The sequence below is a fragment of the Brachionichthys hirsutus genome, chromosome 5 (assembly GCF_040956055.1).
Source record: "Brachionichthys hirsutus isolate HB-005 chromosome 5, CSIRO-AGI_Bhir_v1, whole genome shotgun sequence".
NCBI classification, from domain to species: domain Eukaryota; kingdom Metazoa; phylum Chordata; class Actinopteri; order Lophiiformes; family Brachionichthyidae; genus Brachionichthys; species Brachionichthys hirsutus.
Window position 1 is genome coordinate 8,616,206 of NC_090901.1, and position 27,136 is coordinate 8,643,341.

General features: G+C 44.1%; 1 protein-coding gene across 1 annotated transcript in view; it reads right to left on the reverse strand.

Moving 5' to 3' along the window:
• Positions 1-1,071: 1,071 nt before the first annotated feature.
• mical3a (microtubule associated monooxygenase, calponin and LIM domain containing 3a) overlaps positions 1,072-27,136 on the reverse strand; it is a 36,980-nt gene continuing 10,915 nt past the window's right edge. The window contains 28 exon segments of the mRNA XM_068738908.1: positions 1,072-1,693; positions 1,775-1,848; positions 2,569-2,668; positions 5,219-5,284; positions 8,047-8,097; positions 9,736-9,829; positions 10,544-10,651; positions 11,389-11,439; positions 12,607-12,777; positions 13,690-13,784; positions 13,879-15,958; positions 16,456-16,535; positions 16,977-17,090; positions 17,200-17,274; positions 18,349-18,411; positions 18,882-19,043; positions 19,654-19,746; positions 20,000-20,262; positions 20,503-20,698; positions 23,064-23,157; positions 23,293-23,387; positions 23,842-24,028; positions 24,389-24,496; positions 25,520-25,612; positions 26,037-26,150; positions 26,394-26,493; positions 26,649-26,759; positions 26,865-26,998. Coding sequence (XP_068595009.1) covers positions 1,509-1,693; positions 1,775-1,848; positions 2,569-2,668; positions 5,219-5,284; positions 8,047-8,097; positions 9,736-9,829; positions 10,544-10,651; positions 11,389-11,439; positions 12,607-12,777; positions 13,690-13,784; positions 13,879-15,958; positions 16,456-16,535; positions 16,977-17,090; positions 17,200-17,274; positions 18,349-18,411; positions 18,882-19,043; positions 19,654-19,746; positions 20,000-20,262; positions 20,503-20,698; positions 23,064-23,157; positions 23,293-23,387; positions 23,842-24,028; positions 24,389-24,496; positions 25,520-25,612; positions 26,037-26,150; positions 26,394-26,493; positions 26,649-26,759; positions 26,865-26,998 — 5,157 coding nt within the window. The 3' untranslated portion in view covers positions 1,072-1,508.

Genomic DNA, 27,136 nt, shown 5'->3' on the forward strand with positions numbered 1-27,136 from the left:
TGTCGTATACAATGAGTAGCATGTCATAAAGAGACTCATTATTGATCAAACTATTGAGCAAACTGCAATATTATATGTATTCGAATGAAGTATAGCAAGCTTGTATTCCACGTTCTAGCTATCAAAAACAAGCTTAAGACGCGTGGCTGGAGTCTTCAACCCTGACATGCAATGGCTTAAAGGTAAATGACGTCTTGTTTACACGATGACGGTTTTACCCAAAGCGTTAAACGTGCATTTTGAGGATCCTGAAAAAAGTGAACTTTTGATCATGGGACGCAGCGTGTCATGTTGTGTAAGGGGGCGTAGACATTTTATGCACGTGCCCCATGCATGGAGGCTTCAGCTATTGCTGACATGGGGCTGCCCCCCGGCCCACACACACACACCTCTCTCTCCCGATTTCCCAAAATATATATTTTGATGTCCTATCAATTAAAGGCGAAATGCCACAGAAAAAATGTTATTTAAAAATGAGTGTAAACAGAAAGCAGCAAAACACGATTCCTGAAACTAATGACACCGACCCACTTCTACACTTTAGACATCTGTTCCTTTTTGTGTTCCAGATTCTGCTGAGTTTATTGGTGCTCCTCCAATGCAGATTTGCTTCATTGCTACTACAATCTCACCCTGTAAATGTTGACCCCTCGCGTCTCCAATCACGGCCACTGCAGGCACGATGCGGCGCTGCCGATCCATTTTGCAGGCCCGCTTATAACAGGCTCACAGTTAAGACATAACCAGGTCAACGTAGAGCTTTTTCAAAACGTGACAAAGAAACACACACCGTTTCGTTTTCAGGAAACGCATCACCGTGTAAACAAGGCCTTAAGTAATGCAGAAGTGCAAGATGATGGGAATCCGGGAAATTCCCTGTGAAGGCAGATTTAAAAAAATCTGTCAATCAAATAAAAGTTAATAAACACATAAAACATCACCGCATTAACTGGATTTTAAACTAAACACTGGGGGGGGGGGGGGGGGCACAAACACAAATAATTTCATTTTGCAATTCACAAAGATGCAGAATCACTTCGTTACTAAAGTGTTCTAAAGCTCTGTTGGGATCCATGTTAGAAGAGAGGACTCGCATCTGCTGAAAATGTGACACAAATATACACGAAACAATTCTTTTACATCAGCAGGACCAAACCGTTTTCTTCCTTTTAGACAACCCAGAATGAAGCATTCCCCCCACCAAAGGACGTGCCCGCCTCCTCCTGCAGGACAGGAACAACTTTCAAGGCTAGGATGATAAAGCTGTGAATGCACTCGCCTCTCCACCCACAGAGAAAGCAAGCAAAACTGCAAAGTGATTAACTGGGCCTGCCTGCCTCGCCTTCAGGCTGAGGATATGTAAACGATGCATCCTGCTGCCAAGCCAGAGGTCTTAGTGTTTGTGTGTGTGTTGGTGGGGATCTTAACACATTCACTGCTGCAGGTGTAAAAGAGACTGTTTAAAGATGGCCGATCTAAGCAGAGAACGCCCGTCACAAGTCAACTCTTTAAGCCCAGTTGAGGCTGAAGCCCTTGGAGAGCATAACGGACTCCAGGTCTTTGTCCTCTTCCTTCTCGCGGATCCTCTGCTCTTCCAAGAGGGCCACCAGGGCGTCACGTTGTTCTACCACCTCCAACATCTCGTTCAGGATCTGCTTCTCTTGAGTCAGCTCGTCCTCGGCCTTCAGGTGGTCTGAGAGAGGTTTCAGGAAAACAAGGCGTTAGAGATAACACCATTTATTTATTCAGCAATAAAGCGACCGCCTGCATTCACCTTCCACAGCCATCCGCTCCCTGAGTTCCTGCTGCAGTCGGCTCTGCCGGTCCTCCAGCTCCAGTTCCCGGGCACTTTGGAACGGAAATCAAAACCATTGGACAAGTTTGTTTCAGTGGCATCAATATTTAATTCGTTATCCAAGGAGCATAATATTTATTTATTTTTTAAACACAAAAAACAAAAATTGAAGAGTTGATCCAATTGCTTTTAGAAAAGGAGAAAACATAATTAATAATGTCAGAATGTAAGTAAGTTGTTTTGTTATTTGGAATAGAAAATTCATTACCTATCATATATTTTTATATAAAATAAATGAATGGACTAGTAACCACTATAATTATTATTTATACAATAATAATAATCCAATGGTATATTAAGTTAGTGTGATTTTATAACCTAATATTATGCTTTTTTAATGACCTCATACATTGGATAATGAAATCCATTAAGGGAAAAGGTTGCATTACATTACACGACCCTTTTGGTGATCCTTTATACACCTCGACAAAGATTTGAGTTCATGTTAAAATTTACCGACTGTGTTACATCAGCAGCATTTATTTAAAAAAGAATGACCTCCTTGTCAACCTGAATGCACGAATCAAGATGTCTGAACATAAATTTGATAAATTCGAGTACATAATGGAGAATGTAAAAACAGAATAAAACAACTAGCAGCTGAGGTACCAAAAGATCTGGCACAGCACCTCGAACACAGAGCTGCACGATACTTCTTGAAGCGTGAAGCACCTGCAGCAGATCTGGTTGCTCCAGTCAAGCGACGCACTTACAAGATCATGAGCTCCGACTCGTAGCGGACCAAGGCGTTCTTCTCCTGCACCAGCTTGAACCACTCCTGCATTAGCCTGGGATCATCCTTCTTGCCCATGCCTGGGGGAGAGGAAGAGGCACACAGTGGGCGTGAGTGGCTGGGAAGAGACAACTGATGTCCCACAGCCAAGCCAGGAACATTCCAGGTGAGGTGGAAGGATGTCAGTCCGCTGTCAGTCACGCCATACGTTAAGCAGAAGATGGCGTGAGCGCTACGGGTTTCAACTTTGGTAAGTCCACTCACATGCACACACACACACACACACACACACACAATACCAGTTGTTGCAAAGTCAAGATTTTGTGTTACCCAGTTTGGATTTTGTGTAACGCGTAACTTTCAAGAATCCGCAAGTTTGTTTTCTCTTCAGAGACGGTAGGTGGTTGAAGAAAACACAAACAACAATAAGCAGCTAAGACGACAGAAAAGCAGACCCAGATACGTTCACCCTCGCGGCGACCCACCAGCAGAAGTGAAATCCGTTTAGTTCAAGTCATGCTGAGCTGTTTGAGTAGAGAAAGAGAGAGAGAGAGAGAAAAAGCCTCTCTGGGTCAAATGTTCACCTCCTCTCCTAAGTCGGCCACAGAGCAAAGCGTGTTCGGGAGCCGCTGACATCAGCAGCAGTCGTGCAGCGTTCACAATCGCTGCAATCAGTCACAGTCGGAGTAGAACCATACAACCATTACAGCGGTTTAAAGGTTACGCCATTTCAATAACGTACCTGAAGGCTACGCAGTGTGACGTACTTAGCTGGAGAAGATGTTGAAATATGAAAAGGGAAATCATTGCACGACGGGGAGGGGGTTTAGTCATCGCCAGAAAAACGGGAAAGCCGGAGAAAGCTTTAGAGTAGAGGAACGCTAGATAAAAGAAAGGAGGCATTATGAAAGCAGGGCTGAGTTTCCAAACCTACACAACTACCTGTGCTTAGCTTTCCCCTTTTTCAAAGTCTTACACCGACATCAACGTCAGCCCAAGGCTCCTTGCACAAAGGCTAGAAGAGCGGCTGGTGCAAGGCGGGAAAGCACTTCACACACAAACAGAGAAGCAGGCTCCATTCGATTAGACGCTCAGGCAAAGTTTCCCACTCACAGGTGTTAAACACAAGAACAAGCCAAACAATGCGTTCATTTTTATTAATTAAAACTTCTTTCTGAACGCTTTGGATATTTAATACGAATTTCATGCTCGTTTATCACTTCTTGGACCACAAACACGCCTATGAGCTAGTCCTGAGTCCTGTTCAATGTTCGGCATGATTTTTTTGGCTACTTTTATTCAAGGGATTCTTTGAAAAACAAAAACATTTTTTAAAAGTTTAAATGGCAGCTTTACAATCCTATTCTGGATCGATCCACTGGCTGCCACGTCGTTTCAGAGTGGATTTTTAAAATACGATTCTGGCATCCAGCCCCTCCGGAGGAGTTGGTGACATTGGATCCCGGCTGTGCCAAAGGTTCCCGTCTAAAAACGGTTACATCTTTGGAATAACCGGCCTGAGCAGTACGACTCGGAGAATACATTTACTCCTTTAAATCTGAACTTAAAACAGACTTGCTCTTACGAGATCCTTTTTGGACTTGATTCCTCTATTCTATGGTTTTATTGCCAGTAAAAGTCCTGTGAGGTGTCATATGTCATTCATTTATTTGATTCCTTTTAACACATTGTTTTTTTTCATCGTGATCTTACGTTGCTTTTCATTTCCCTTTTACTGCTGTACCCTCAAGGCAGAGGGTCTTCATTCTCTTTTCAAATTTGTAGACTTTCTTACGTCTCTCTCTTCTTGCTTTTAACCGTCTGCCGGTTATTCTTGAGTCCTTAAATGCATCTCTTATTGTTCCTTTTTGGGGCATATGGCTTTTTATGTCAAATGCCATCCAGAGTTTCTTGTCATAGCGTTATCTGTCAAAGCACTTTGTACCACATGAAAAAGATTTCATCATTAGATTACATTATAATATTTACATTCTGTGGCCTTTAGTTAAGGAGAGGAGTTGCTCCATGGAGGCGGAGTAGAAGAAGAAGACAAAAAAAAACATGTATTTTCTCTCCTTTTTTCAGAGTATGGTTGAGAGAATATTACTGCATTACTTCAACTACTACTGTATACGTTATACGCATCCGTGTTCTGCAGGTAAAGCTCAAGGGTGTGTCATGTGATGCAAATCCTGGCCCTGAAGATTATAGGAGCAGCGATGTCATATGATTAATGCTGCTTTTTTACGTTTTGTACTAGAATAAAAGATCAACCACATTTTTCAGATTTCACGTTAAACATTTGAAGTGCACGTCCTTTGACAGCTTTGATTTGGATATTTTTGAAAATTGTAGCCCAGTCTAATGACGCATTGCTCGCAGGCTTTGCTCGACAGTTAACCACATTGTATTGTTTTCTGACCTGAAATATAAATAAATGATAAATATTTCAAAATCAGATTTTGGGGATGGAAATCTATCAATCACGCACAAACAGTAAGAGGGAGGAAAAAAATGATTGGGAATATACATTAGTGAAGGGCACGAGGCAGCAGCCCAGTTCCGGGAATCCTTACAGTTGCCAAGGTAACCCGCCACAAACATCAGCCGGGGCAGTGAGGTTATGTTACCTTCAGGAGAACAGCAGGGGCAGAAGGAGAGAGGTCTTCGGCGTGGCATCCACACAAAGGGTTCAACTTCCACAAGACAGAGGGAAAAAGGGAGTGACCAAGAAGGGTGTGAGGGACAGAATGACAGATAGAGCGCAGGAAGAAAAGCAGAGATGTGAAAGGGTGGGGAAGTGAAGGTGGGATGGAATGAAGGAGAGACAACACTGAAGAGAAAATCAAAACAGGGCAAGAGCAGTGTGATAGGGAGGAGATAAGTCACCTAGAGAGAGGGGGTGGCAGAGATCAGCTCTGTGGCATGAGGGATGAAACAAGAGGGGTTAAAAATAAAAGAAAACGGAAAACAAGGCCAGAGCCAGAACTTGGGAGGACAGAAAGGGAAAGGCATCCATCGGCTTTCTGTCGCTTTACAGATAATATTCAGATAGGCATCACCGCATGACAGCAATGATGGAAAGAGTGAAAACAAATGGAGCACCGCACGACACACAATGATTGGATCTTTTTTACCAGGACTCAGATGATCGCCTCCTCATTAAAGACGCTTTTTTGCTTGTACTTGTAAGCGCTACACGAACGAACATGAACCACTTTGACTGGCGAGGCGACGTTTCGGGTGCAGCTACTACTTGAAGTGCAAATTACACAGTGGCAAAGATACGCGAGATCATAACCTGGAAAACCCAAAAAATCTGATTGTCGAACAGGCATTAAGTGAAGAGGGTGCCAGGTGAATATCCAAATAACTGCGACTCAGGCAGGGCGAGGTGTTGAGCGAGACGACTTCAAGGGACTATCACAGAGAGAAAAATAAATCTGCTAAAAATATTAGCGTATGCAATATTTTACGGCCAAATGGCACAGCTATCGCCACATAGGCCATAATTAGCACTTTAGTAAATCCACAGCTGAATAATCATGTATGGTGCAGATTGAAATTATGAGAAAATGTTTATAAAGATAAACTTATAAGCACCAAAGTCAGAATTCCCCATCACGTGATCAAAATCAGTGACTCAAAATGTGTCGGCATGGCGGCATCCTCCTGTAGGACACATTCAGGGCAGAACGGACACACCACTTCCACCACTGGCCCGAACATTTGTGTGGTGCTTTGTAAAAACTCCACGCCATCTGCTGTCTAATGAGTGACGACAACGCACGAAGAGGCGGACGCACGCTGCTAAGTAGGAATATGCAGCTTTCCTTTTGCGCCAGAGATTATTATAGATGTCCAACATTTATTTCATCGCAACAAATGTGAGCATTCTAGACAGATGACACACCTCGGGATGTTCAGATGCAGGGTAATTGTTGGGAAGGAATTTTAGACAGTGTCTGGGGGTAGGAAAATGTTCTATTAACACACACACACACACACACACACACTAGGGAAGCTATGCAACTGCGCAGGTATGAGAAAGTCAGGGGGGGCTGGCCCATCTGTAGCTTCAGGGTCGAGCTCAACATCTCAGTGAAGGTGAAAATATGCGGTTTTCTTTCCTCCCATTCAATGAAAAAACTATAGAAATTACAAAAATGATGTCAGGAACAGCAGCTTTTAGGAAACAACACTCACAGAGGGGGGATTGCTTTCAGCCACAGAATAAATATTTGTCGCCGTAGTTACGGGCAGCAGGACAGATTGGCTGAAGCTAAATCGCTGTTCAACCGACATGTTTATAGCTTCTCAGGAAGGAAATTAGCAGCTACTTGCTACCAGGATGATTCTCATTGTTGGTTTTGCTCTTTTCATGATATTCAGCAAACGGTGAGAAAGACAAACAACCCCGTTTCCGAAAAGGCTGAGACGCTGAAAACAGAATGTAATGATGAGAGGAAAAACAGAAAGAAGCCACCGCACAGAGCATCTCAAAATTAATGAGTTTAGTTTGTAAAGGAGCATCCCAGAGTCGTAAAGTAAAGATGGGGAGGAGACGGGACGGGAAGAGGGATAAAGCCCCCCCCCCCCCCCCCCAAAAAAAAAGGGACCACTGATGATGCAACACGCTGGTGAAAACGTGGCCCTGTCCCGGTTCGTTGGCTGGCACAAGACCTTCAATCATATTTAGCATGTTCACTGCTTTGCTAATAATTGCAGAATGTTTTTAATCTACATTTTATTGCAGTGTCCAAACTTTTTTTTGGAAATGGGGTCAACTTATGATGAGCTAAAGCTGACTTTCAGTCCATCCAGCGAATGACTGACAAGATTCTATTGGCTCTATCATTAAACTGTGCGTTTTCTTATATCACTCAACAAAAGGTGTGGTAACCATTATGACTATACGGAGACGAAAAGTCCAACCAACATTTTCTGTGCAGAGTCAAGCTGTGCCGTGGACAATAGTCGGTTTCTTACTACTTTTATTTTACAGTCGTCCGTGTTTATGGACGGTGCGATTCTCCGAATGGAAGGATTTTCATGTTGCCATATTTTCCCCCGGGTAGTTTTGTGTGTTGCGCTGCTTCCGTGGTAAGAAGTGACAAAAGTTTCTCATTAATGCCTTCATAGCTTCACTGAGATCAAAGATGATTTTAAGAGGACAACATGAGCCAGAGCGTCTGATCTCCGTTTGATGTGAAGCGCCTCTCAACTAGAAACCCAGTGAGCGTGGAGGGAGCGGGAGGGTTAGGGGGGTTAGAGGGGGGTTAGAGGGGGGGGCAGACAGCACTGTGAGGCTAAGAGCCGGCCGGTTAGCCAATCGGCCAGTCAGCCAGCCAGCTAACACAGATATGAGAGGTACAAAGCTCGAGCACTAAAAACAAAAACAAGGACAGATTGGGTTAGCCATTAGGTTAGTTCAAAGCGACAGATTTGAAATACATACCGCCCAGATGCAAGTCCAGGATTTCACTGTAATTAGAATCTCCCCAATAGTCTATAACGACAGGGATATATTAGAGATAGGAGTTATTACACACAGCCCCCAAACTGGGCGCACACACACACACACACACACGTCTCCTACAACAGCAAGTCATGCAAACATACACACTGAGCTACACTCAGAACAAAGAGAGTTTGTCAGTACTCACCAGAGGGCATAATGCAGTCAGGTTTCACAAGGCTACGTGATATTTATTCAAATAACAAGAGCCTACAACATAGATTTGGTGCATTGCTGTTTGCTGGTTCAGTCTGCTTAAAGCACGCTCAGCGTGCGTGAAGCGCCGCGTGCTGACATCCTGTAGCAAACCGTTTTATTGATGTGTGCATTTAACTTGACAATTTGCTTGGAATTGAAAATGAGATTAAAAAGCCGCATTGAGGTACGACCCAATCCACATGTGGCAATGTTTGATTACAATAATTGAATCCTGTGATAGTTCATCATTTGAAAGATGCAGCAGGGTGTTAAGTGAAAATTTGAATAGATCAGATCAGCGGTTGCTCATCGCAATAACAGGAAAAAAAATATATATAAACAATCACAACAAATATTCGTGTTGAGTCACTGAGCCACAGAACACGTTTTAATAAAAAGGCCGGCAGGCTGCAGAAGCCAGTTGTTTTTGATTTGTCACATTCTGATTGCATTTTCTTAAGCGCAACGTGATGAGAATCTCGATAAGAGTAGGGAAACTCTCCTCATTCACAGGCAGTGAAGTGGACAAAAACACATCCAGAATGAGAACACACACAAATCTATGTCGGGGGGACACACACTCTCCCGACGGCATGCAGCTCGTAACTGATGATGGCCGGCATGTCATGAACGCACACACATGTCGACATGTTCAGAGATGGAGAGCGGTTTCTGTGTGTCGCCACAGATGGAGCCGGCATAACAGTGTCACAAACAGGGAAAGGAGACTACGGTAAGTCTAATACCTGATCGTCGTTTGTGCTGTTTGGGTAATGTATAAGTACCTTTACACAACCCTTTAAAAGAGTAGAGTAGTGCAAAAAGTTAAAACATAAACAATTGGCTGGAGAAGCAGATGATTTGGGGGGGGGTGGCAGTTTAAAGGAACGTGCATGAATCTGCATGATTAAAAGCTTTAATGCATACAAGCCTCACATCAGGCAAGCAGCGTCTTATTGCTTCTGAGTACTGGCGATGTTTTTATGTGCTTGTAAAGTGATGCCAAATAATGCTCCCCTATCAAATAATGTATTCTTCATCTCAGACTCAGATGTTCATTGTCTGTGATAGTCCCTCGTCAAGAACAATTTGGGTTTGCTACTTCAGAGAAACGCTCACACGTTTCCTCACGAGGGTTCCAAATGTCGTGGCGGGACGGCTGCACGGAGGTAGCTGTCGCTTACGTCATGCCTTTTTCAAAAGCGCCGGTCATAAAGATACGATACGGTGTAACACAGCAAAAAAAAAGATCACTTTTAATACTTGCAACAAATCATTAATAACAGACTATTAATAATTACATTTGAAAACGACGACATGTTTTAGATCCCTGAACGTTATGTATCTATGTACTGATACACAACTCCATACGATGGCCATGTTGATGATAAAATAATAATAATAAATAACTGCATGAAGCTACGCCGTTACCTGCTTCTCCTCTCAGCGCCTTCTCCACCGCCACCCCCCTCTCCTCCAGCTGTCGCTGCTTCTCCTCCACCTGCTCCAGTTGTCTCTGGATGATCTGAACGAATAAGCAATTTCAGCATCACGTTATTCATGAAATGCACAGACGATTAAACACGGTACAGCGTGAACAAAATGAGCCATTGCACCCAATAATGGCAGCCGCAGTTCCACTAATTGCTACTCATTTGTCCGACAAGTTTCACAGGGAGGCGGTTGCAGAGGTTACTACCTTAAGCAAATAATAAAACCGTTTACCTTCATTAAAACCCTGATTAAAAATGAACGTCTCCAGGTGGGAGGGGAACACTAATAATCAGACAAACTCGGGCAACTTCCCTGACCCGCTAAATGAATCTAAGCTATTGAAGAGTAATTAATTTAAGAATGTATGTTACTAACTCGCTCTCTCTCTCTCGATTTCCATCTCTGGCTTCTTCCTCACGTCGTTGCTGATGCTGTGGAGGAGCTGATCGCTGCTAACAGATCGCTGCCATACTAAACAATAGCAGTGAGCCGGGTGCTGCAGCCGTTTCACGTCACACCCAGAATGCCTTGCGACGTAAACAACATTGGCGGCACCCAAACAAAATGGATTTTATGTCTTATAAGAAAACAAAAATATATTTTTTTGTCTATGTATTTACATAGTAGAGGTAAATTCTAGGGTTTGCACCGATTTCTTAATTAATCCTGCACCATATTTCACAGAAACAGCTGCAGAGCCAAGCGTCCACCTGGTGGATCACGGCGTGGATCACGGCGCTTTTACCTGGGCTCTGTGCAGCCTCTTGAGCTCCTCCTGCTTGGCTTGTCGTCGTGCAGCTTTCTGGACTCTCCGTGTCAGTTTGGCATTCAACTCTTCTTCTGTGTACGTTTTCTGGCGTGATAGAGAGAAGAAAAAAAATAGATCAGAAAACTGAAAAGTCCTATTTGCTGATATGTGGAGCAGAATTCAGGGGGTCGTAGCCCTTCAGGAAAACCGAACAGAATAGGAAGGGGACTGATGCGAGCATGTAGAAGCTGAGGGACAGCACTGACTATCAACTAGAATCTGTTCACCGCACAATCTAGAGGCTTTTCTAGGCCCTATAAATCAATAACACAAACCATAAAACAATGTGGCAGAAATCAACCTGCTGCTGTCCCAGTTAAGATTAATCCTCACATTGTGACATTTTTCCATAATCATTAGCAAGTTACTTTACCCTGCTCCCTGACTTGAAGGACATACAAAGTTGTTATAAATCAGGAGAAAAAATAGAGAATAGCGTTGAAGACAAAAAAAGGGTCAGTTATTCCAGCAGCTGGACTTGAAGGAAAATAGTACCACAGTGATGATAGGCAAGTTCACATTATACCAGACAGAGGACCTGATATCAAGAGATGCAGAGGCAAACATCGCGACCATAAAAGTGAGCCATGAGAGTCGTGATTTAGCAGAGTGGATATCCAGCAGTGAGTGGGTGGGCGCAGTGGACAGACTGTCACATGCATCCAGAGGACAGTTAGTTGGAGGCCAGATACACATAAAGTGTTATTACTGGCACAAGCGCAGGAGGCTGGGGGTGCAAGGGGGGGGGGGGGGGGGTGACCAATGGGAGCATATAATACTACCTTTGTGGCGTATGATCTCTTGAACGCCAGTGCGTGAGGGACATAAACAGACTTAGGGAAGACAAAAACAAAAAGAATGGGAAACAAACAGGATAAAAATGATATGATTAAATGGGTTAATGATTATGTTTTAAAAAAAAAAACACATTCAAACTAAAACAAAGAAAGTCATCGTTTTAGCTGGTACATCCAAAACAGGCAGTTAATGTCCCACACCAAAACAAAAATGGAAGGCTAAAGCAACATGTTACACATCTATGTTCATCAGACATTAAGCCACATGATCAGAAAACACAGTTTACAGATTCTAAAGCACGGCCACGTGTACACACCACTACAGCTAGAGGGGTCTCTAGAGGATTTATCGAACGTTCAAAAATCTAGCGCACTATCAACACCACAGCAGTCGGGTAAGTCTAGTCTACACCGTGTGCTCGTATTGAATAATGGCCTGACAGGCATGTCAGAGCGTCAATCTCCCTATAATTTAGGTGAATTCATGCCTCTGGCAAAGAACTAGGCAGCTAAGGCGCCTGGAGCAAACACACACAGACTGGGCAGCAGTGGGGGAAATTATTTTGAAATTCAGGTCAACATGATGAATGGAATTAGTTCAATATTAAAGGAGTCCTACTTTCAAATAATCATATCCATTCTACCTGCATATTTAATGAACACAGAACTCGCCCACTGTGTAATTCGGCACATAGATCTCATTATGATGCACGTTTAAACGAGTCATATTCTGGAGCTGAACATGTTGAAAATGTATTTTTAATCATGATTTGGTTACGTAATCTGCCTCAGGGACAATGAATCCTGATTCATTTTGACGTTGCTTTAAAAACTGGGCAAGGAACAAGTTTAAGGACAATTCGGCTGAAGCTGTGCCTCAGCGGCTGCAGTGATGACGGCAGGTCTGTGCTTCTTCTGAATCATATGCTAGTAACGCGCTGTAAATCGCTAAAGGTTGTGGAATAACCCAAAACTCCTGTCAGGAAGTTCGTTGGTAAGAGGTAATAGCATCACTCCTAAATCTGTGGGAGGATGTTAGAGGCCATGGTACCGCTTTTAGTTTAATAAATCCTTACGCTCTGCTTTAACCGATATTTTAAATAATCCAGCAATTTAAATTGAACATGAAAGATTGATTTGAAGCCAGGAAGAAGTCCTCGATAGATGTTTTGAGGAATATAACCGAATATTATAATGGCCTACTTACAAAATTATGTTCATTGAAATTTCAAAATCATCCTTTTCTCGCTCTCTTCCTTTACGTCTTTCTGTAAACCTCTTTCTTTCCTGCAACTCCTTCCTTTTCTGCTTCTCCAGTTTTTCCTCCTTTTCCTTCTGCACGCCTGATACTAGGTCAAAGATGTCCATGTGTCGCTGGGAGTGGAACAAATTATTTAAAAAGGGACAGTGAAACAGAAATGGATGCAAAAAGACGTGATGAGGAAACATTTGGGTTTCATAAAGACAAATGTCAATCACTGTGGATTGGGAAAATCTAAACAGGAACATCTGCCAAGGAAAGATTAAAAAAAAAAAAATCTGTTTCAACTTACTGGTAGAATTAAAAATCTAGCCAATGAATCAATTAGCCAATGGAAAGACTATTTTGATAATGAAGCCTTTCAAATCATTTGCTAAGTCTGGCTCGTAAATGCAAATATTTTATTTTGTATTTTCATTGCCATTTATAAAGTAGATAAATTAAGAGAGTTTGGCTGTTTGTTGAATAAAGGAAGCAATTAGAGGAAATCAAATTGGGCTCTCCGGAAATTGCAACGAGAATTTCTTGGCATTTAATATGCAAAACATTTTAATTATCAATCATTAAGATAATCAACATAATAATCGCAGTGAAATAATTGTACATTTCAGTCGTACTAAATGGATGTCATCTTAAGTCGGTGAGAATGTGCTATTTGCTGAAATTACCCAACAAAATCATTTTATGAATGAATGCAATAAATGGTCCGTGATGATTTAAGATCACGCTTTCCTCTACCCACAACATCGATATTTCACTGGACCGGTTCTGGGAAGCTGGTCTTCCCAGAAAAATGTCTTGAGCTCAGGTTGAATAGGATATACAGTCTACAGCGGAAAGCAAAACTAATTAGCCACCTTTATTTTCAAAATATAAGAGAGACTATTTCAATTGTTTCTGTGTGATTTGGTTGTTGCAAACAGCCGATCAATAGTGTCATCTGCCAAGGATCCTAATATAAAATGTATATACCGGTACCTAATGGCAATGTTCCAACGTGCGTAAAGGCCTCTGCTCATACTCACATCTGTCTTTGACTTCTGGGAGGACCTCTCCAGAACATCGTCACAGGACAGGTCTGAGTCCTCAGAGAAACTCAGGTTTCTGCGTGACTTCAGGTCTGTGACAAGCAATAAGCAAAAAAGGAGATATTTGTATATAGTTCTAGAAATTTGGCTAATAAGTATCACCTCCAAAGGCAAACAATGGGTCACCTTTCTCAACTGATGATCTCCCAGGAGGCGACGTTCTCTTCTGTCCCGAGTCCTGAGTGGTGGAACTCGAGGAGGGTGTACTTGAACATGATTTATCATCCTTTTTCTTTTTGTCCTTCTTGTAGCCTGAGAAGACGGCCTTCCACAGTGACTTGTGTTTCGGCGGCGTCTTGTCCGTACCGGAGAGCCTCGTGCTGTCATTCTTGGCTTTTTTCTCCTTTTTATTCTTGCGCGGTGAGAAGAGAGAGCTTCGTTTCTTGGTCTTACTTGTTGCAGAGCTGTCTGAAGAAGCCAGCGAGCTGTCCAGGCTCTTGTTGCTACTGAGGAAACGCTCTGGTAAAGTCTCTGCCTTCTTGGACTCCAGAGCTTTCACAGCCGATGTCTTTGGAGACAAGGCTGCCTTTTTACATTTCCCAGTAGCAGCCGGCGTTGCATTCCAGGCCACCTTAGGCGAGGCAGCTGTGTGCATGTCGGCTTCTTTCATTTTGTTCAACTGCTTTGCCATGGCATCTTTGAGAGCTTGGCTTTTGATGGACTTTTCTCTTGCTCTTATTCTATGCTCAGCAATCTCCTTGGCCTCGGGGGAGAATTGAGTTGCCCTCTGGTTCTTGGAGGCTGGGTTCTCAGGGATATTGGGTTTACCATTTTCCATTGCCAGAGCCAGATGCAAGGGAGGTCTTTCCCTGTCCGGCTTATTGGTGGATGCAATGTAGGACCTGTTCGTGCTTGTATCTGGTGCCCGCTCATCGTAGGCCTCATCCACGTCGTCAGCAAACGGGATCTCCTCTACTGTCTCCACAAATGACTTCCTCAACACCTCCGATTGTGACTTCTTCTTCTTCTTCTCCCTCATAACCACTGGAGTCATTTCTGGTGCTTCCTGAGGTGAGGAGACTTCCCTGGGTGCAGGTTTAGGTGCAGACACTGGGCTTAGCTGGGTCCTTGGTGCAGGCACAGGACTCTTGGACTTAGCTGGCTCTTTGGAATGCTCAGATGGAGATTTGTCTGCCCTGTTATTCCACGACGCCCGGTGTCTGTGCTGCCTGAACACCGCTGGAGACTGATTAGCAGGCACAGGTGGTGGTGGGCTGGAGGGTGGGGTCAGCATGGTGGAGTGAGACGTGTTGTAGCTGTCATTGTTTGCTGTCTGACTCGTGGCCATGCTCCCATTCAACCCCAAGCCAGAGCTGCTGCTGGGGTACCTCTTGTCAGATAAATTACTCTTAGGCTCCACAGGAGCAATGGGGGTAATTACCTGACCCTCAAGAGTGATGTTGAGCCTGCGGATGACTGCTCGGCCAGTAAAAGAAGGCTTCTGTTCCACAGACACATCTCGAGATTGTGTCTTCACAGGGGTGGATTCCTGTATCGGAGCCTTAACAACACTCTTCTCTGAGATTTGACTACTGCGGTCCAAAGGCGTTAGCCCGAGACTCTTCCTGATCTCAGCGCTCTTCAACCAAAATTCCTCAATGATATCCGTCTTCTTAGATGGCGATTCTGCCATTGAGGAATCTAACAATTTTGAGGACTCGGACATGCCACCGTCTGTTTTGATCATGGGTGTTGAAGTGACCCCAGGCACAGGAGGAATTCTGACAGGAGAGTCAGAGGTGAGGGCTGATGAGGGTTCTTGGCAGGCCAAAGGCTGAGTGCAGATTGGGGAGAGGGGGTTGCCAGTGAGAGGGCAAATAGAGCAATGAGGGTATACTGGAGATTTGGGAGCGTGTGTCTCTGCTAGGGGAGTAGGCTGAGAGCAGATTGGGGAGCCGGTGGGTAACTGGATAGGGGAGCTGGTGGTCGATTTGACAGGGGAAACAATGGCTGGCTCAACTGGGGAGCCGATGGGTGACTGGGTGTTTGAATTGGAACACGGTGAGGCAGAGATTTTGACAGGGGAAGTCGCAGCAGCCGCAAAAGTAGGCAAAGGGAATAAGGAAGGATTGTGCGAAACAGGAGAGGGGAAAATGGGGCTCTTGTGAGTTGGAGGAGCAGACGGAGATGTTTTCTCAGGTTTTGTTTCATCAGGCAAGAAAGGGTCCGGGAAAAAGCGAGTACCAGGAGACTTTGTTATATTTATCTGGGAAACAAAACAGAAGAAGATGATCAAGGTATTTTTCTGTCCTGTCCTGGATCAGCCGACCGTTTGTTACCAACGTGAGAAATATAGAGAATAAATGATACTTTGAGAGGAGGTTCATTTTTTACTTAAGACTGTCACTGTATTTTGGTAGGGATAGTTCAATTTTCAAATATCATTATACATGTTTAAGATATATTGTTCTCTTTACACTTAAATATTGGGGGTTTGGATTTTTATTTTTTTTATGAGCTTCAAAATCAGAACATAAGGCACCTTGTTACAGTGACCAGTGGCCTTTGGTACTGTAGCAGTAGAAGTTAACACATTTTCTGCAATTTAGTGCATTCAACTTTGGTATAGCTAGTGCCGTGCCCTTAGTCCAAGGTCAAGAAGTTAGCTGGAAGAAGCTACTTTTAGCCAGGTTCATTTAAAATATTCAATTTGGTCAAAGCTGGCTTCAAATAATGAAAGTGAAGCATCTTGAATTCTCTCACCTGCATTTCAGGCTCTGGAGATGGTTTGAGTAGGGAAAGAAGAGCATCTCCTTTTTGGATGGGGCTGATATTGGATGGATCTGGATGCACACACACACACACACACAAAAAAGTCATTCGATTCTAATTTTGTAAAATGCATCTGTGGGTAATGATCAATTCACCGCAAGGGTTTTCAGCATCTGTGGTCCAAGGGCCTGAAAAAAGATCCCAGCTCTACGATAACTTCCCTTTATTTTTTACCACATCATGATTAAGTTATTGAAAAGACACCGTTGAATTACGCTGCTGTTGCTCTTTGACATTCTGTAACGAAACCATTCTATAACGTCTATTGGTTCTGTGACTGTAAACTGCAATTCCTCATAACTACTATATCTCGGCGCGATCAGTTTAACTAAGTCAGATTTCAGCCCTTTCATTCCATGTGATGGTCATAAATTTTCACTTCGGTTCGCAGAGCCTCCCCCTGAGGACATTTTTTAAATCCCATGTTTGAAGGAATTGTTGGTGGCGTGTACCGGTACTGGAGGACAATCTCAAACTCTCGGACTTGCTGTCTTCCTCAGGAAGCCCTTCGACATGTTCCGACGGATGCAAACGAGCCTCGGCTTCAGCATCTGAAGGGATGTCATCTGGAATAAAAGACAAAAAAAATGTGGGCTGGAACTACCACTACAGATCTTTGTGACTTTAAATCAATGATGTGCATTTACTATCATTTGCATTATTCTGATCGCTCACCTTGCTCCATCTCTGTTCCAGGCTCCATATCTGGGCTGTCTGCTTCCGCTTCCAAATCCTCATCCCCACACAGCTCTGGCACGACAAAGAAAGAGAAGAAGAAGAAGAAAAATGACGTTGGTTCTTAAACATTTCTTCTTCAGTCAGTAAGACAGCGAAAACCTTTTCAGTTTCCCAATTTCCGCCACTGACCATCAGAAATTATTCGTGCCGGTTATTATGTCAAAGAGCAAACTTTGAAGTTAGCCTTCTGTAAAAACTTGATCAAGACCGAGTTTTTAAAGAGCTTATTAGGAAAATAAAGGACGAGAATGATTTTTTAAATCTAAAAATCATGCACAGTAAGTCAGGTCAATAAATATGAACCGATAAGGATTATTAGTAAAAAAAAACATACATGCAGCTCTAGATTTCTGAAAAGGCAAATAGCTAACATCTAAGCAAAAGCACAACCAAAGTGTGTTTAAAGAGGTTGGCCAATCAATTAGAGCCTGCAGGATCAGTAAAGCATTTTTATTTCATTTTCTCCTGGTATAAATGAAGGTTAGTTTTAAAAATCCACTCCTGGTCAACCTCTAGTTCAGACATTGGTTCAGAGATGAGCAGCAGTCCTTCATAGAAAATAAAGCCTGTCGGGAGAGACAATACGACTCTCGCATTTCATTCATGCCATTTTTCAGTTCTGCTGAATGAGCTCATTGTTCAGGCGGGTGCACAGACCAGACATTCACTGACAGACACAGAGATCTTTGCTAAGCTTCGAAACCCAAACGCAAGGGCTTGTGAACACAATCAAGTGTCTGTGCTCTCACTGCAATTGATGAAAACTCAACATTGTGTATATATAAAATAAGCCATTTAATGGTTAATCCAAAGCCATGGCAACAGTGATAGCAGATTCCCAGAGAAAATACTTCACGAATTCAGGATTGCCAAAGTGAAAGTAAAATTTTGTCAGAAGACCCCCCCCCCCGGGTGTGAACGGTCCTTGAGTTCTGACCTCAAGAGGAGAGAACTCCTGAGCGTAGCAGCTTTACTGCATGCATATTTGTGAGCTTATCTGCATGCTACAGCAAAATAACAGCCAATAGAAAGACGGAGGACGAGTCTAGAATGAGATGCTGTGATCCAGATTTAAGTCCGTGCTACCTCCAGACATGGACTCCAACCAGACCCTCACTGCCTCGTGTCGGGCGGATGTGTGGGCAGGGGCTACGTTCACATACCAGAGGAGACAGAACGACAATGGACAGATGGCAGGACAGTAAATTAAATTAGACACATGGGATAGAACATAACAACACAAAATGAAAAAGCGGAATAAAATCAAAGAAACTGACACAGGGGGGTGGGGGGGGGGGGGGTTGTATAAGGTAGTGGGATGTGGTTGAAGAGCTATAAATTAAGATCAGATGACAAGCAGCGACTCTGAAGGACAAATTAACAGACTGAACACAAAATTAGATGTTCCGAGGGGAAAAGAGCAGTGTGACTAAAACACATACGATCACAGATGATTAAAAACAACAGGTGGGTTTAGTGGGTGGAGCCGGCGCCTCAGACACAAAAACAGAACCGCGGCAGCCATACGGTCGAGACACCCTGATCCTTAAGGTATAAAGCAAGTTGGCCCGCCCGGTAAATTTTAAATCCCAGCTGTCCGGCTCCTCTGGGTGGGTTACCTGTGGAGGAGGCCTGCGTGAGCTCAGAGGGCTGGGAGAGTTGAGAGGCTGAGGCCGTCCGGCCATCCTTGTCTCCCTCAGAGTCCAGGTGTGTTCTTACCAAACCTTGAATGGCCTGGGGATCCACAGGCTGCAGAACCTGTTGGATCTGTAGGCTCCTGACTGCATGACGGCGTCATCATATGGGACAGTGTTGTGATTTCAAAGGTTGTGGTTGTGTTATGTGTGAAGCAGAAGGTCGGAGACAGATCAGGAGAAAAGAAAGCAATTGTGAAGGAGAAGGAGAGAAGAGAGGGAGGAAAATTATGGAGAAGATAGGACAAAAAAAGAGAGAGAAGGCAGAGAGACAGTTTTTATTACAGCAGCATAAAAAAAAAAAAAATGAGGTAAGGCTGAGGAAGGCTGCATGCACTGGTCTTTAAAAACACCAAAAAAATAAGCGACCTTGAAAAACATTAGGTTTTTTAAAAAATCTATATAAATATCTTGAATAGATCAATTCTGCCAATTAATAAACTATCATTGCAGCACCCGGGGAGAGTATTAAAGCCATGTACAAAACAGCAAAACAAATGTGTCGGCCAGCAGGTTAAAATAACCACCTCATAGTACTCTGAAAAAGAAACACATTTTAGAGCAGCAACTAAAAGCAAAAACAAAGACAACCAAAAAGTCAAAGCCAAACTATTATTGTAGAAATCCAAACCAGCCAGGATTAAATATCACACTGAAGGGTTACTGCAAACACATCCGCAGGCAGTTCTGCTGCTACCTTTAAATGTACCAACATCCTCTTCATCTGTGAGGTACTTCTCCAGCCAAAGGCCTGACTGGAGCTCTCTGTCCCATGGGCAGTAATCCCCTGCTGCCAGCAGGGGGAGACAGATGCCCGACAATATAACGGATACAAATGTTCACATTCAGACACACAAACACACAAACAAACAAACACACGGTGGGCATGGGAGAGAGTGGTGAAGAGGAGGGAATGGAAAATAAGGAAAGGAGCAGAACGTCGTGTGAGACGGTGACACTTCAAAAAGGACAGATGTTAACATACATCAGAGGAAACAAACAACACGTAGCCATGTTCACGTAGTCACAGAAAGAAAATCTACCTTCACTTGACTGCTCATCGTCTTCATCCTCCTCCTCCTCCTCATCCTCGTCATCCTCCTCATCTATTTGCCCGTCTCTGCTGACTGCGTCGCCCTCTTCCCCCTCGGAGAAGTCAGCCCTGAGTTGGGCATGGAGCTCCACAGCCTCCTTCCAGGGAACGCCCCCGAGGTCTGACGGGCTGGTGGGCTGCTGCTCCACCTCTCCCTCCTCCTGATCCTGGTCCTCCTGCTCATCCTCCTCCTCCATGTCCGACTCTGAACTACTGTTGGAAAACAGAGCACAAGTCCTTTGAACTTAAAAATGTCAGAATTTAGTAGAAAACGTGCATCACATTTTCAAACAGCCCAAAGTCATATTTTTTTAATTTTATTTTGACCCCAGCAGTCTAAAATAATTAACATAAATGATTTAATTTAATTAGAGCCCAGGACGACGTAGAGGGCAGAGATGAAACAATTAATGGCTCCAACAAGGAATCCCCTCCTACAAGCACAGCTCCTACCTGGAGCCCAGGTCTGCATCTGTGGCCTTGTCCAGCACGCTACTGAGGTTGTGTTCTGCCAGCGTCTCCTCTGGCACCTCCTCCAGCTCCTCCTCCCTCTGCAGGGACAGACGGTAATTCTCCAGCTCTATGCGCTCTGGCGTCCCCCTCAGGCGTTTGGGAAGGATGGGCTCCTGCAGGCCGTTGACCTCGGACACTACATTTGGAAATCGAAGCAGTGGAGGAATGATAGAATCAGCATTGGAGGCAAGAAGACAGGAGAGAGAGAGGAGAAAAATACACGTCTAACGATGTAGATGAGCCATGCAGAACTGTGTTTGTGTGTGAACTGAACCGAACCCAAACAAGAACACTTATGCCACTAATGGTGAAAAAGATTGCGATTGATTGATGGTGATCGGTCTAGTATCCAGCCGCTGAGGCGGGCGATTTTCCACTTCCCTCCTTACCTTGACTACACTAAAGCAGCATTGTAGTTTTAAGCACAAACTGACAAGGACACGCCATCTTTAAGGTCTACAACTGAATTTATTGCATTAATTGATAGTCCTACAATAAACAAACACAAGTTGGTTCAACACTCTCCAACTGTCACACTACAATTATGCATGGTTGGTGCTTTGCCTTTTCCCCCATCCTAAGAAGCAAATCTTAAAACCTTTTTTTTTTTTTTTGCTGGACTGAAAAACGACTCTCGTGTCCGAACAAGCATGGACGTGAAAATGAAGGTGTGATATTTTATAGATCAGCTGTAGCAATGCATGGAGGAATCAACATGCACCTCCTTTCTTTATTTCAGAGAACCTAACATAACTGAACATCTGAGACAGCTGATGACCCCCCCCACCGAAGTCACCTTAAAATACAACAGTTGACTTTTATGCTAAAACCAACCAGAACACTAGCGTTAAAGAGATTTCAGCTTACCGCAGCGATGTAAATATTTAAAATAATAAATTAATGATTTTCCTATTCTTACCATCTAGTCCAGAGAGGTAAACTTAATCTACTCGATAATCTTCTATTCCTAAATAGATATGATCAGCTGTATACTATGATTAGTGTAACAAGGCTTTCCCCATGTCACATAAATGTTACTACAGCATTAATAACAACTCCAATCACAACGCCAGACTGGTGGATTACCACAGCTATTTTATTTAATGCGAATCTTTAATTAATTTAGGCTTCACCAGAAATCATATGGGATGTTTGATGCATGTCCTCCTATGAATACAGCCAGTACTACCAAGTAGTAGGAAAACTAATAATACTATCATTGAGTTTCATCAGGCTTTGTGTGCATGTAGCTTACAGTAGTAGTAAGTGAAGTATTCAAACCAGTAGTGGGTCCATCAGTAGTAATATTTGTGTTAGCAGTTATAAAGTAGCAGACCCAGCTTCCTTCAGAGTTAATAAAGGACAGGTTTAAACTGCAAAAAAAAAAAAAAGAAATTCGCTGAACATGAATAGTCCAATCAAAAAATAGGAGGATGTTGATTGGAAGCTTAATAAGCCAATCAACATCAGCTTTGTGACTGTATCCAAATAGCCTCAATTACACAGAAAAAGAAAAACTGCAGGTCGTGCTTTTCAAAATGTCCGCAATTTTTAGACAGCAAGAAAAGTTTTAAAGTCTGTTTGCTAAGAAAGAAAAAAGATTCAGCATGTTGAGTAGAGGGATGAGCGTTTGATGGATGCGGGGGGGGGGGGGGGGGGGCATCACAGGCACTAAATTCCAGCAGTGGAGGAGCTCACAGTTCTAAGCTGCTCAGATAGGAGGGGGAAAGGTAAAGTCTCACAAAAGTACTGATACAGGCATTGAATCCCAGTGAGGCGAGTTCCAGTAAGAGGGAAGCCATTTGTGCAAATCGGCTTAACAAAGAGAAAGAAACGCGACAGAAAGCAGTCTATGCAAGAGAGAAATCACACAGGAGGAAGATGAGGTCAAAGAGAACAAAGCTCGGCTCTTCATCAACAGAATGAGAAATAATTAACAGAATTGATTGTGATGTGCCAAATGTAAGAGAAGAAAGCTGGCGCATTACTGCCCCTTCCAACAACACAATCAGAAAAGGAGGCTGTTTGTGTTGCTGCCAGGAAAGCCGAAGGGCAGGAGGGACCATTGAGCTCTAGCTTTGACTTCCAAGCCAAGCAGATATAATAAAAATTCAGCCAATCACAAGTATCAAAATGAAAAACAGAAAGAATGCTGCACCTTCAAGAAATAATCCTTCTCTGAGGCGAACACTCACAAGATTTCCGCGAATGCGCCACAGGCTCAGCGAATCACCGCAATCAGCTGGATATCGACAATAGTTAGCAGAGGAAGAGGAGGGACGACAGAGAGCCATGCTAGAGGAGGTTGAGCAGGGCATTGATGGTGAAACAGCAGAGGAGGTAGATGCAGTAGGTGCACAGGAAAGGAGCGTCTAGGGGCTCGTGCGCCACTTGGTGGCAGGTCCAGGACAGCGCGCGGCGGACAGTCCGCAGCGGGATTCCCACACCCGTGAACAGGTGGCGTGGCACGGCCACCACATCATGAGAAGGAAGCGGGGTACCTGAGGGCTGGAGGGCTGCCGAGGCGGCCGCCGCCGTCACCGGCCTTCCGGGTGCATCCACAGTCGCCACAGGGGATATGGGTCTCTGGTTCCCCTGCAAAGGCAGGGAGATGAACGGCATTAAGCGCCGCAAAGGGGGAAAGACATGAGTGGAAAAAATGCACTGCATTTGCATTTGGCTGGCAATGCTGACTCCCCACCAGGATTTGAACGAAACCATAGCAGGTACCTTGGTCGTAATTGGAGCAGGAGAGGGGGCCGGCCTCTTTCTCTGAGCATAGCCAGACAGACGGTAACAGTAGTGAGGCTTGCAGTAAAATTTCCCTAAAGGATAGAGACAGAAAGCACAGGATGAGGTATATTCAATACATGAATCAATATAAACAGGGGGGCCGTTGACTTACGACCTATGCGGCTCGCGCCTGTTGGACTTTACGACCGCGCCGGTCTGCCGATTTATTGTCTGCTTACGAGGAGTTTTTACGACATACCGTAAAGCGAGCGAGTGAATCGAGTTTCTGCGTTCTCACCCACGATGTCTGTCGAGAGGAAAGTGTCTCCTTCTACTCATCATTCACAGAATCATGACGCAGCATAATAAACTTACGGTAATTTAACACGGGGCGACTTTCATGACAAAACCCTCTGAACTAATTGTAGTCGGTAGTCGACGACCGCCTGTACAATACAATTCGATTTAGGTTCGATTTCTGTGCTGAGGTCAAAAGGCATTAATTGAATGACTTAATTTGAATGAGAGAATGAATTGCTGCCTTACCATCCTCCACGTCAAAGGCATAGGAGGACAGCCGCAAGGTGGTGCCACAGTAGTCGCATTTGAAGCAGCTGCGATGGAAGAACTTCCCCTCCGCGCTCAGCCTCTCCATCACGTAGACGCGCTTCCGACAGAAGAAGCACACGTCGCTGCCGCCGATGTTGACAGGAAACTCTTTTCTGAGGGAGCCCTGTGGGGGGGTGTGGGGGGGGGGGTGTGGAGGAAAGACCTCGATGCATCAAGAATTCAGGCAGGAATGCAGCAGAATCTCTTTCCAAGCAAAATAATAATAATTATACCACACCAGGGAAAGACGACGGTTAGTGATCAGCAAAGGATCTACGAGCAGCAGCCCAAACTGCAGCTACTTGTTAAGCACACAGGGCTTATCTAAAGGGAGGTGGATTCGAACCAAACTGTAATAGAAACACGACTCATCAACGTGACGACGACAACACAATGTTGTGTTCATGTAAACAACACGCTCTGAAAAGCAAAGGGCTTCATCTGTGCCGCCACGTGCCTCCTGCCATGGGAACAGCATGCTTACCGAATCCCTCTTTTCAAGTAGAGGTTTAGGGTCTTCACAAGACTGATGCTGATTGGCTATCTGCTCAGCCAATGAGCTAACTCCACCTGTGTACATCATCATGTAGCGCTATCAACAGTGTTAGGGGGGGGGGAGAAAATGAAACACAGGTGGAAAAACATTAGAAATGTGGATGAAAAAGAAATACACGTAAATTAGATGGAAGAGGGAAGTCGAGGATCGGGAAGCAAGGAGAGCTACGATGGAGCGGACGTTCAAATTCTAAAACAAACCCAAAAAAAAAAATCCAAAGAAAGATCATCTGCCATCAGCCAAGAAATGATTTTGCAAAATTAACCATTCCTTTCGTGGCAACAAATAGAATTACAGGAGTTGAGACATCAGAAAACGATTTGACGGCTACAAAGCGGACCTTTACTTTCGTGGCATCACTGTCATTGACGACTGATACCGCCTCGTTCTTACACGCTCAGGTAGAACAATCATGCCTTTTTGATTCACATGCACACACAGAGGGCAGCACGAATCTACTCCAGGATTAGCGCTCAATCTAATAAAAATCAATAAAGCTATCCTCCAGAGAAGCAGAACTCAGGTCAGGTCACATGAGGTAAAGCTGAGGGACACAAACTACTACTGCGATCAGACTTGATCACACTTTACTGAGCTGCAGTCGCTCTGCATCGCAAAAGTGTTTGCACTGCCACAGTTGGAACTGTGATTGTTGCCACAGAAATTACACGAGATGAGATTTCTGCTGCCAAGCTTTCTCTCTTGCAATCCAAAACTACAAAGGACTCAACTGGAAAGACAACTGTGGGAATTTTAATTGAGTTCAAGCACGCCCCCTGCAATGAAGGTTTTGATGCCCGCTCAGATTGTTACAGTAATAGAGATTTAATCATCAACATCAACAATTAAAATAAAGAAATAAAATACAGTAAAAGAATTAACATGCGGGAAATTATTTCACACGCAGCCAGCTTTAAAATTGCGTCTCGGGTGGCCTTAAGTCGTGTTAAGCGTTGTCTGCGGTCGCGGTAAATGGCGATGCAGCTACCTGAGAGACCAAGCGCAGGTGAAGCGTGTTAAGGCGCCGCACGCCAGTCCTTCCAAGCATGAAACAAGTACCTGTCTCAGGGTGTGGGGGAGAGAATCAGGGGGAGACTGGGCTCGGGCCAGATGCCATTGTTCCATAAAATAGCGCGAGGGTTTTTTCTTCAGCTCCACAAACAAAGGAGGGAAAGAGGAAAGCCGTTAAAGCCCGTTCCATTTTCGCCATAGAATTATGAAGGTAAATGTTCTTTGGAGAGCAGCACCTTTGGGATTATGCTTTAAATATCAATATGCACCTGAGTAAATTAAGTAATTTAATCTCGACTCAAATATTAAAATATTTTAGTTAGCAATTGCCCCTCCTGGGGCAATGTAATCTTTCTCTCTACAATTCATTGAGTGATCCTTCCCACTTCTTTAACCCATCTATGTCGATGTAAACGCATGACCACAACTTGCTGAATGCATGCGATGACTTCGGTGTTCTACTCGTAAGAAAAAAAAAAAAAATGCTCAAATTCTCCAACGGGACCATTCCCTTAAAAAAACTTAAATAAAAAGTCATCTTTCTGTGTCGATGCTGAAGTTTCACCTGTGGTCCGGGTGGCTTGCCCTCAAACTGAGAGGCTAGCCGCTCAGCTCGCTCCTGAATGCTAAGCACACATATGGGTGTTTGCCCCTCAGGGAGTCGAGACCTTGCAGGCTCCTGCAGGGAAATACACGATTCAGTCACAACACGGAGGCACGCAGGTGAGACTGTAGCTATTCCCTGTGTTCAGTAGCTCCCAACACCAACCCAGGTGTTATTGTTAAGGACACAGATTGGTTATCAGATATAGATGCAGCCGCTATAAAGCATCGCCGGCCCACGGTATGTAAAGATATCCTTCAGAAACCATTGAGACGAGCAGCACTAGAGACGTCTCAGTCCCCAGCAGCGAAACCTAACCTTCCTGGAGGACGGTGGTGGACCAGGACTCTCCAGTCAAAGGTTTCGGGACCATTTCCACTGCTCTAAAAAGTACTGGGATGGCTTTTTGTTTTTTTGTCTCCAGAAAGGAAAAGAGGGAATAGTTGAAGAGGGAAATAGATTTAGGAGGATGTGTCCAAATACTCCAACCACCAGGGTCTTTCCATGCAGCATAAGGCTTACACAAATGTAGCACAGAAAACATCAGACATCACGTGCTGACAAAATACCCACGCAATGTGTTCCCCCTTTGGAGGTTTATCAGATCTGCTCTTAGACCTGGGGCTGAGGCACTCGGCCCGCTCCTGGATACCGGGTATGTGAACGGGGGTAGCGCTCTCGAGACTTGAGGAGGATTTGGACGCAGCTTATGCAAAGATTTGGCTTATGCAAATATTTGGCTTGTTTAATAAAGATGTCTCTTTGCAGATTTGCTAAGCAATATTTCACAGAGCGCGAAGCCACAGAGACAACATGTCCAGATTGTCCAGATTGTCCACGCTGCCACGCGTTTGTCTACTCCCATATTTCAGAGGCACCTTGCAGTTTCCACATTCCTCTTCATCTGGGCTTTTGTGGGAAATCTTGAAAGGCAGACATTAGCAGATTGAATTTCCTTCTTTTTCTTTGTGCACTAAAAACAGATTCTTACAAAAAGGGATGGCGAGTTTTGTATTAGATGATAGCTTGTTATGTGGATCTAACAGGGATGTCAAAAAGCA